This window comes from Barbatula barbatula, assembly GCF_947034865.1.
Source record: "Barbatula barbatula genome assembly, chromosome: 22".
Lineage (NCBI taxonomy): Eukaryota > Metazoa > Chordata > Actinopteri > Cypriniformes > Nemacheilidae > Barbatula > Barbatula barbatula.
The window spans coordinates 16,133,495-16,144,720 of NC_136785.1; the positions used below are offsets into that span (position 1 = coordinate 16,133,495).

Below are 11,226 nucleotides of genomic sequence, written 5' to 3' on the forward strand. Positions count from 1 at the left end.
TTGACAATTTTAATAAAATTAGATATTTATTTAATTAATTGCAACTGTCGGACATGTTATTTAATAAATAATATTAATGGTAAATAAAATAATAATAACTATTTCACCGAGGAAAGCGTGAAAGGGAGTATTTAGAATTATGGGTAATGTTGTCTTTTAACACAAGGCGTGGCATCACGAGGGACACCTGGCTCTCTTTTTATATCATAGTCTTTCTCTAATACAATGTCATTTGGTGTGTTTCCTCCACGTCCATGCCGATACGAATAAAACATTACAGACTAGTAGCACAACGGCACATGCGTCTTGAAATAACCTCGGAGAGCTGTAGACGCGTGCACACACAAACTACAGTACCCAGTTCATTTTCCCCCATTCCCCAAAGAACATGATTTTGCGCGTACGTAATCATCACTCGATTTCATTGGACGATCGGGGGAAATCCGTGGCTCCCATTGGTCCATCCGCTAGTCCGTCAAACGACATCTGTGACTCATGTGGGTGCTCCCTTGTTGGAAACAGGGATGGAAATGGACTAGCAAATGCGACTGCCTGGAAGGTACGCTTTGTTATTTATTTGTATCTTCCCCTAAGTGAGAAATATACACTTTGTTTTGTTTTAGTTCAACGACAACTAAAAATGTCAAGCGCGTGTTATCCGACCATCGTCGCGTTTTTGAAATATGCATTTTTAATAACACAAGAAAGCCCCTCTAAGGACTCCAGTCAGCTGCTCGGACTGAATGCATCTTATTAATATTTTATGTACTTTCAAGGAAGCTAGCTGGCTTTAGAAATTGTGATTACAGCACATTGTCATTATTTACCAAAACCTTCATCACACTTTTTTATAGCCGGCGAGTCACACTTACAGGTAGACAGAATGTATTTACGCATTAATGTTTCCGGTTGCAACGTGTGTTTTTACATAAATGTAGTTTTATTGTTAATAAACGTGGAGGTATGGTGGTCGTATAGTTTTTCCTGTTTGTTTCAAACGATAATAACAAATAATGAATCAAACGAATTGGTTAAGAAGTGAGCTCAAGTGATATAAATTTAGCTCGTGCATCTCTCTATCTACCCGCTCCGTTACTATGGGAACCTCATCCCCCGCCCCTCCTCCATCCCTATCCCTGCAGTAGCTTATATAGACGTGTAAAGCTAGATATCAGCTAACAGATGGCAATATTCAATGCTCTGTGGTTTGAGGGCGAGGAAAGACGCCTGTTGCTCATCTAATAGGGTTTGAAATAAATTTGTTGGACTGTTCATTTGTTGTTTAGTTTAACCACATGTCAATTGATAATACAAAGTTACCACAATCATTCGGAGACATGAAACATGATGTATGCATAAGAAAAGACAATTGTGTTTTCTCATCCTTCCAGGTCAAAATACCTCAGATTTAGTTCTCCAGTGGTAGCATGGCTGCAGGTAAGGACCATTTACCTCTGTTGTCCTGGAACAGCCCTCTTTCAAAAAGTATAGGGCATATTATCATTTATTAACATTTGGTTTAGTATCGCTTAGATATGAACCTTAAATCCCTAAGCGAGGGTTTTAAAGTCCTTAAAGATTTCTGACTGTTGCACCTTGATGTGATAGATGATGTGTCACAGCTTTTTGGGTTCCTGAAAACCCCCAGGCCTTTGTTGCACTTATTTTAACTTTGAAAGAACCTTGTGAATGTAGGATATTAATCCGATAAAATATGAATACGTTTTTATGAGAATGATGAATGGATGGAGAATAATTCTGAGAATAATGATGAAAAATTTGTAATTTGGCAATTCCTGTGTTATGGATGTGACTTTTTTGTCGAAACCTTAAAAAATGATTTCTCAGAAAAAAGTACTTATTACCAATATATTGAATGAGTCCCGATATCAGAAAAACATCAGTCTGTTAATGAGTTTTTTAATTTTTCTATCATGTTGCAAACAACATTTTTAAGAGACGACATACTTTGTATGATTTCTGTGAGTTAAAATGTACAAACCAGCAGCGATAATACACAACAACTGGACATTAGTATTCATAGAACATAAAACCGATTTTCTTTCTAATGTGCCCATTTATGAGGAATCTGGCCAATTATGGATGTGACAGTTTATTTGGGTAAAATTGCCCATTCTTCAAAGTAATGTAAAAATGTATAGACATGGCATGTATATTGATTGTAGAGTTTGTAGAGACTCAAAGAGACTGGCAAACATACATACAGTATACTACAGATACACCAACAGAAACAAAGACAGAGAATCTCTTCAAGAACATGTTATGAATGTCACTGTACGTTGTTGCCGTGATAACACCTTTTTCTTCAGTAAATCACAAAGATGTCTTTTTATCTCAGCGTTCCTGGATGGAAAGGATGCAAACTCTCTCCTTAAACGTTTTCCACGTGCTAATGGCTTCTTGGAGGAGTTTCGGCCGGGCAACATTGAGAGGGAGTGTGTTCAGGAAAGCTGCAGCTTTGAGGAGGCCAATGAAGTGTTTGAAAACAAGGAGCGAACGGTAATTTTTTACGTTACTTGGTAGTCTCAGCCTCCGTCGGCACAACCCCAGTCTTTAAAAAGTTTTTATTCTGATTAAAATTTTGGCTAAAGTTGACCTTTTTTCTTAGATGGAGTTCTGGAAGAAACGCACCATCTACACAGTGAACAGCAGCGCTGATTCACGCTCAGATCGTCCGGACACTGTGTACATGGTGGTGCCGCTCCTCGGCGTGGCTCTTCTCATCATCATCGGGCTCTTCCTTATCTGGCGCTGTCAGCTGCAGAAAGCCACGCGACGACGTCCGGCTTACACCCAGAATCGCTATTTGGCTAACCGCAACACCCGCAGCCTTCCACGCATCCTGGTGCATCGCGACCCACCCTCGCATTCAGAGAACTCTCATGCCAGCGAGAGGCCCAGTGTGGTGGTCAGTGGTGTGGAGAGAGGTGGAGCTTCTGTATCGACCCAGGATGCCCATCATTACAGTAATCACACCCAGAACAATCGCTCCCTGTACGTACAAGATTCATCTTTGTCTGTGGCATCCCACTTGTCTGGGGCCACCCCACCACCCTCCTATGAAGAAGTTACCGGCCACTTAGAGAGCAGCAGCGATGAGACTACTGCCCCCTACAGCGATCCGCCACCTAAATATGAGGAGATTGTTTTAGAAAAGTGACACAATGGTTTGTCTCGCAACTAAACGTTAGGGAGCATTTGATGTGATGCACTAGTTCCCAAGCACTTATCCTAATGTGGGTCTCACTCAGAAGGGAGTGTGCAAGTTTTGACCTCCCGAGTCATAAGCTGTTGCCTTGTGTTTTCGGTCAATACGTGGACTGCACTGGTAACATGGTTGTTTTATAAATCTGCATCCTAGAGTTGCTGTATGCAAGGGGTCCTCTAGACGCCTGCCTTCATGTTTTCTTCGCACAACAGATATCTTCATTCCGCGCACCTTTTTAGTTCGCTTGAGCTTTCACGGCACAATGCATGACTCGGCTGCTTCCCTTTAGGAAGACGCTGTATAAAAGTAAGCGAGAAATAGATCTATCTCTCACTGGGAGATGCCAAGTTTCTATGAGCGGAATCATAATTGCATTGTCGGGTATCAAGCTTCAGAGTCTGCTGGCCAAAAAAAAAAGCATTTGTGTGGGAAAAACAGGCTGATGTGCCAAACCGAATTGGTATGTCCTGATCAGACAGTGTGTGAGTACACGATGTAAGAAAAATGTAAATTGGATGATCATCACATTACCATCAATGTTTGAAGTCAGTTGTTTAAGGCCGAGTTGATTTCCATGATTTCCGAGAAACATAAACCCTGTGAATTCTTATACCAGCAGTATGTATAAAAACATGGCGACAGAGAAGTCCTTAGAATTAGTAATAAACTATCACATGATGTAGATTGTAACTACGACAAGCTAAATCGCATATATGTGAAATCACCTGTTTTGTCAAAGATGCACTCTTACACGTATGCACACAATCTGCTTGTTTACAGACGCAAACACGGAAATTTAAACAGAATGTAACATGCTTCTATGTTTTTTCACCTCTGAATACAAAAACTCAGTATGTAGGCCTTAGATACATGTACAAATAATCAATCAAATAGTCTGCTTAGCAGTTCCAAGCTGCCTACGGATATTGAGAGATTTTAGCTCAAAAGCTGTGCTCATAATCACACTCCCAAAACACAAATGCACAAAAACCTGCGGCAATCGTGGATAACACAACATTCCTGGCCTTCGAAATACCGTTTTCTTCTCCCCTCGACTGTTTACAATGTCTTTGTTACTCTTCGTTTTTTATAACTGCTTAAGAAACGGTGTGAATTTGTATAGTTTTGTGTAGTTTTTGACATCACCGGGTGCTATACTGTACTATAATGCTGCTTGTTTTCACTTTGTGTTAACCCTCACTGTCTCTTTCCGTGTGATGTTTAGCTTGTGCTCAAACTAGTCAACCAAACTGCCCGTTTCTAACGTGCGGCTGAATCGTGTTTTCCAGCTCAGGTTAAAACCAATGAACTGCTGACGTTGCAGTAAATGTGTAAATAATCTCTCACACTGCCAACCTTTTGAGTGACCGGGATGCGTCGAAAAAGAGCGGTATTGTAACTAAACAATATTGTTGCATTTTATGCAAGACTGATATTGTAAAAGTGTTGGGCGAAGCACTAAAACTGACAGAGCCTTAATGAAATTGTGCTGTATTACTAAATGCTAATTGTACAAAAAAGGTCCTTAACGTAACCAAACACTATCATTCAAACAATCGGAATGGATTGAACACAAAAACAAGCACAGTAAGGTCGGATGACCTTGCGCATACTCAAAGATCTTCGATGATGGGAAAATGTAGCCGTGTAGACAAACCGCTTACTTGGATTGTCTGCTCATGTCCCAATGATCAATCCCACAATGCTCTGACGGGCTGTCTTTTGCATTGATGGAGCACCCAGCTTCAAGATCGCCGTGACGGAGGCTGGTATAAACTGCGGATCAGGTTCAGGGTTGGTTATTGTTAAAGACTGATAGCAGAGACAACTCAGATCCACAGATCTTCAGCGAATGAAGAGATGTTGAGAGGATGGCGGGACTGGAGGACTGTGTTGTGACCGTGTGAGGTTTTTAATGTCACACTATTTCAGAGGTAGCAAGATCTGGATGTAGGTGGTTTATCTATATTTTAGACTGAAAGAATATTGTATGTGTTTGAGAATATGTGTGTGTATATGCGATGTGTTCACATGCCTGTTGCCAACACTTATAAAAAATGTGCCGCAGATGCCACATGCTTTATCGTTTATATGCTAAATGTGTTATATACAATACCAAAACCATTGTTTTTCTTCAAAGCCAAACTGCATGATTTTACATAATATGCATTTTTACATAGTTTTTCATTTAAATATAATTTTCACTGTGGCTCTGTTTATCAAATCTCTATTACTGCAATTTTATCAACATAAGAAGTTCTGTTATTGTAATTCAAAATAACACAAATGTACTTTTGTGTATGTACTGTATCAAATGTCCCTTATCATAGGCATCATGGCAATCCTGTACCAAATCGATATGATATACTCATGAATATTCATTTAGTTTGAATATACAATACATATAATCAGATCTGTGGCACGCACCAGTCAATAGTAAACTGACGCATGGTTTTTCATCATATTATTTTGTCACATTCTGTTAAATAATTGCACACATAAAGCTTGAATGCACATATTCAATCATGTTTGGTTGTTAAACACTTGTTAAAGCATTAGTGAAATATCTCACCCAAAGACAATTCTGTGCTCTTTAGTGCTTTTATAGTTCATAACCATCGTTGACTTTAAAAACATTTCAAATCGTTTTTGGAGTCTTCAATAACAAATCTGTCTTGTCCTTACATATGGATCCTAGCCATGATCCTAACAGAGCTTCCAGTGAGTCAGACATTCTTTGATTTGTAACAAATGTGCTTTATGCTTTTTCTGACGTTTTATTTAATCTACAATAACCATCATCTCTGAATAATGGCATTAAATACAGTGTTGTGATTGTTTATACTTTGCTCAGAAATATGAGGCGATCTCGACTTGGCCAAAATATCCCCATTATTGATAATTGAAGAGGTAAAACAACCTCTTAAGGTGATTTAATTCTAGCATATATTACTTCTTAAATGTTTTTCATCCCATTCCCATGTTTACGCTTTCAATTTACCATTTCAAGTGCCAATTTGCTTTTGTGAGAGCGCTGATGTTACTGGAAGGCTAATAAAAAAGACATTCCTGTAAACAAGTGTCCTGTTTATTTTAAGTAACAACATTAATCTTATTAATTACTTAAGTTTTGCGAACATGTTTGTCTAACAAAACGTCAGTTCCGCCCCTAACTCACGCCATTGGCTGGGATTTGCGGAGAGCCTCCTCTAATTGGTTTAAATACATTCTATGTTTCCTGTCAGGTTCTTTTTAACATGAGCTATTATAAAGACAAGTGTTGTTTTTAGTACATTTTACATGTCAACTCTTCAAATAAATAAATAAACAACCCCGAGACCCTTTAAAATACAAGATCAGGCCCCGCCCACCTCGCTTCTTTACTCCTGTGTCATATAACGTCTCTCACGTCTGTCGACGTAAGCTGACAGGAGGTGAGTTGAGCAGTTTAGTTGAAGCTCAAGTTTGCTAAGTGTTTTATGACCGCGAGCAGCAGCTGTCACGCCTTTTAAACAATGCGATAATGTACCGTCAGAGATTTATTAATACGCGTCGAAGAAGCGAAACTGAAGTGTTGAAACCAGACGTGGGTTGTGTGACCATGTGTTGTGCGTGAGTTGATAAATGTAACGTTGACGTTAGCCGATGGTGTTTGTTTGTTCTACATACAGCTTTATACAAACGTGTGATGCTTCTCATAACCATGAAGCGACTTTAGATCAGAACCGGATGATCTTGAGTTGATCTTGTTTTGTGTCCGAGTACAAAAACGGGTCACTCACTCACTCTCTCGATTCGCTAGCAAGCGAGTTATAAACCCAATTCTTGATAGTCTATTTCTCACGTCAAATCATTACAATTAACGCGTCAATTTGCATAATTCAGCTCATTGTCTTGCAGTTTATTTACGAGAAGCAGCGTAACATTTGCTGTTGGACAGAGACGGGGTCAGTCTTTGATTGTCGTCAGCAAAAACACGTACATACGTTTATGTTTACTAGTAAGACGTCTTATTTATTCCCCCTCAGGTAGTGCTGGGACAGTTATGTCATCGGGTTATTTTGGTGACGGTCCGCCGTTGCGTGAGCGTGACCCTTACTTCAGCGAGAAGATGCGCGTGCCCGAGAGGCTGCTGGTCGGACCGGCGGTTCACATGCACGAGTCTGCGGACCAGACACCTGAACGTTTACCTGCAGCCTACAGCATGCACATACCAGACAGACTGGCCTTGACAGGTGAACACAAAGGTTATGTGGCCTAAACTTGACTTCCGGTAGACCTCGGCGAGGAACCTGCCGACTACTTTTCGTTTAATTCAATACAGTTCGTATACAATCAATTATTCATATCAATTAATACTAATATAAAATAAAATGATATCAAAAGTGGGCCAGGAGCGTGTGTCCGAACCTTCTATGGTGTGATTTGATAAGCTGATGCTTTTGACAACATCTTTCACCGTAAATGCCTTGATGATCTTTTCCACAGATGTTCCTGACCAGAGTCCTCGGCCTCTCTTCTCCAAACACACCTCATCCATATGGGACCTGCAGCATGGCTCATGGGACAGAGAGGCGTACCTGAGAGAGCCTGTTCAGGTAGTGAAATATGAACCGAAGCACACATGTGGTCAGTTGCTTGCCGTTCTTTGATATTTGATGTCATTGATCATGTAGGCCCTGTACACTACAGTTTATTATACATCTTTGTATAATGTTGGACAGAGTCCACTCCGTAGGTCTTATAGCGACCAGGGCTTCGGTCGGACCCCACCTGGAACCCCCACACACCCTAAACATGCACTCCACTCACAGTCTCCGTAAGTCCAACATTTACCGTCTATTTATTTATTTCATTTTGTATATCTGGGTGATTTGTTCCTTACCATTGAACAAGATTCTTCAAAAATGTACCTGTGGCAAGTTTTAGCGTGGGAACACATTGAGCAAATGTATTGCTTTTTCACAAGCTTCTGAATGCATGAACGTAAATGTGGGTGACCATGATTTAAGATTTGATTGATTGTTATTGTACGATATGAATACAGAAGAGGATACTTTTTGTTGTCATTGTACAGCTGTACAACAATTGTTTTAAAGCTTTCTTTTTTGTGCACATCGTAATACACGTATAGGCACATATACACATTGTACATATTTAGACGAATTCACAAAACAAATGTATACAATCGTAGACACTATACATAATTAAAAGTACTACACCAGTGTTGAATGGGTCAGAATGACAGATTAGCTGCATGCTTCTTCCATAGATGGCTATGTTTGATCCACTTGCATGGTCTATAATCTTAAACTGTCGCTGTTATATTTTACCCAGGCTAAATGCTAAGTCTCCACCAGGTGGCAGAAGAGATCGATTTGTGGTCTCGAAACCCAGTTTTTATTCGGAAGCACTAGAATATTGCATTCTACAGGTTTTTCTGTCTGTAGAGATTTTAACAAATTCTCAAGAAGCACGTTGGTTATAATCGAAGTCTCTGACACAATCATACAGAGTAAAGCTTCTCAAATATTCTCATATTCTATTTCTTAATAGTAAAACGTATTATATACTTATAAATTATACTTAAATATTTCTGAACATTGCTATTGTAAGTATACTACAGTTCAATTAACTATGATAATGCCACTAAATACTACTATACAGTAATTATACGTATACTAAATTATATATGCTATATGCTATACAAATTTGCTACACGTATTCTGTTAAGGGTAAGATAGTAATGATATTTATATTGTATTTGTTATTTCTAACACTGCATACAATTGACAAATTACATGAAAGTGTGTAACAGGAGCTACACAGTCCGTTGGCAAAAAATGAAGTAAAATTCAAATAAAAAAAAAATGTATTGGATATTTTACCATTTTAATGTAGCCTAAAACAAGCCCCTCCTGCAATACCATCTTAACCCACCAGGGGGCTTTACCCAGCACTAATATATAGATTACATTGGTTTGGATTTTTAAAATGACAGTGTTGGTGTCATATGTTCGTACCTTCCATAATAGCCGCAGTGCTGGATGTCCCACCGCTGTACACGCAGACCCGTCCCCACCAAAGCCCCCGGCACTCCCACCTAACCTGCTCTCCCCACAGAGCGTCCTGCAGGCCGCCAAGGAGCTGGGCCAGCAGGCTTCTCAGAAAATCCTCCAGACTGTCACCAAAAAATGCTCCTCCAGGTGACACAGAAGATCCTCAGCACCCCTCCCTGCCTGTCCTCTTCCTGCTGTTGTGGGCTGTAGACCGTCAACTAAGCTTGAGCTAAAACCCACCCTATCCCTATGCGTGTCGCTCGAATTAACCTGAAATGATGCTGTAAAACCTTATGGGGCTTTTAGAGTTGACACTCTTTGCTGCAAAATCTGTTTTAGCTGGTGAATTGCTTTCTAACAAGCACCTTGCGCTCTAAAACAGAGCTTTCATGCTTATTATTTGGGCTTTTAGTTCTCGCCTCTTACTAGCTTTGTGCAAGAAACCACGTTCAATACCGCCCACTGGGTCTTCTTGTGTTTTAAGGTTCGGTTACCCAGAAAACCGCCCCTCCCAGACTGGGGAGGTTCAACCTGACCAGAGCAGGACAAGGTGAATGTGGCTCATGTGTGCTTTTAGTTATTCAGTAACACGTTTAGCTGAACACTTCTGTTCGGAGCCCTAAGAGTGAAGCAGTAGTAGTGTGTTATAGTAAGGGCACATGAATTGTCTCTTATTGTAAATGGTTGTCTTCTCCTTAAATGCAGGTAATCCAGCGATGTTAGGTTAGAGATGTGAAAGAGATAGAATCTTTATTTCGAGGATGAACTATCATCATTTATGAAATCTCATGTCAATCAAAACCTGTATATGACTCTTTCTTCTGTAGAGCGCAAAATATATTTTGAGAAACGTCTTGTGTCCACATAATGGAAGTCAGGGGGGGTTCATACAGCTTTGAAATGAGACATGAGGTCATATAAATGATAAATGAATTCCTTTCAGTGGGCAGGTGGTGTGTGTGGTGATGCTAATCTTGGTCTTTCTTTACAGCGCATCGCAGGAGAGCTGGCTCAGCCCAGAGGACGACACTGGAACTGCTTTTGAATTTATGGTGCTCCGCAGACAGGTCAGAGCTTTTAGAATATCATCCTCGCCGAGGTATAGTTCACCCCAAAATGAAAATCCACTCATCAGTTACTCTTACTCTAAGCTCTGATTTGATTGGTTCAGGTGGTGAAGATGAGCAGACGGATAGCATGTCTAGAGAGACAAAACGCAGAGTGCAGACAGACAGAGCTGGTGCTGTTCTCTCTGCTGGCGTCTGCCTGCCTGATCAGCGGCTGGCTGTGGATGCGTAGATGACAGCTCACACTGCAGACGTCCTCCATAACACTATAAACACACGGCTCTACTCACATTTTATACACCAGCGCCTGGAAAGTAGAAAGCGGGAGGTACTTGTGTGTAAGCAGTGAGCTGACCCAGTCATAGAACATGGACGGCCTAGAAACCACTCATGTTGAGCACTGTCAAGTTCATGTAAAGAGTTGTATTGACATATTCACAGTTGTGATGTGAATCACTAATGGAAATGTGGTGTAGAAGTGGCATATCAGTGATGTTTAGTATTGAAGTCTGGCCATTTTCATCCATCTTTGTAGTAGCTGGGGAGCATGTGCCAAGTGTGTAAATTACTGCAGATATTGGATTTCCTGCATGCACTTTTAAGAGTTGTGTTAGAAATATTATGAGATTACTTTTTTTGCTCCTAATTAGGTGTAAATCTGATGTATGTATATTTCAAATAAATATTGTTATAAATTGTTTTTGTTAGTTTAATTTCTGTGAAATTGCATCACATCGTATTGGATTTTACTTCCACGGTGTGATGGATTTTAGAAGTACAGTAACTGAAAGGCTGCATTACCAAAATTGGACCAAAACAATATCAGATTAGTGTGGCTGTTGTTTAACATTATTTCAAGCAAAGGTGAAAG

At 40.1% G+C, this 11,226-nt stretch overlaps 2 protein-coding genes across 15 annotated transcripts; both read left to right on the forward strand.

The window, feature by feature from the left end:
• The first annotated feature begins 434 nt into the window (after positions 1 to 434).
• On the forward strand, positions 435 to 6,302 carry prrg3 (proline rich and Gla domain 3). The gene is made up of 4 exons (XM_079485727.1): positions 435 to 559; positions 1,392 to 1,437; positions 2,360 to 2,520; positions 2,630 to 6,302. The coding sequence occupies exons 2-4, from the start codon at positions 1,428 to 1,430 to the stop codon at positions 3,179 to 3,181; spliced, it is 723 nt and encodes a 240-aa protein (XP_079341853.1). The 5' UTR covers positions 435 to 559; positions 1,392 to 1,427; the 3' UTR covers positions 3,182 to 6,302.
• A 305-nt stretch (positions 6,303 to 6,607) lies between these two features.
• LOC306911677 (mitochondrial fission factor-like) lies at positions 6,608 to 11,211 on the forward strand. Of its 14 annotated transcripts, none has more exons than XM_079487200.1 (9): positions 6,637 to 6,663; positions 7,130 to 7,176; positions 7,258 to 7,464; positions 7,718 to 7,827; positions 7,906 to 8,048; positions 9,265 to 9,435; positions 9,773 to 9,838; positions 10,280 to 10,355; positions 10,460 to 11,055. In XM_079487200.1, exons 3-9 carry the CDS (start codon positions 7,275 to 7,277, stop codon positions 10,589 to 10,591), a joined length of 888 nt encoding a protein of 295 aa, XP_079343326.1. In that variant the 5' UTR covers positions 6,637 to 6,663; positions 7,130 to 7,176; positions 7,258 to 7,274; the 3' UTR covers positions 10,592 to 11,055. The 14 variants fall into 14 exon arrangements, with proteins under 14 accessions (XP_079343327.1, XP_079343325.1, XP_079343321.1 ...); XM_079487202.1 differs by having other exon boundaries at positions 6,643 to 6,663; positions 7,115 to 7,176; positions 7,954 to 8,048; XM_079487194.1 differs by having other exon boundaries at positions 6,656 to 6,841; positions 7,954 to 8,048.
• Positions 11,212 to 11,226: the final 15 nt, after the last annotated feature.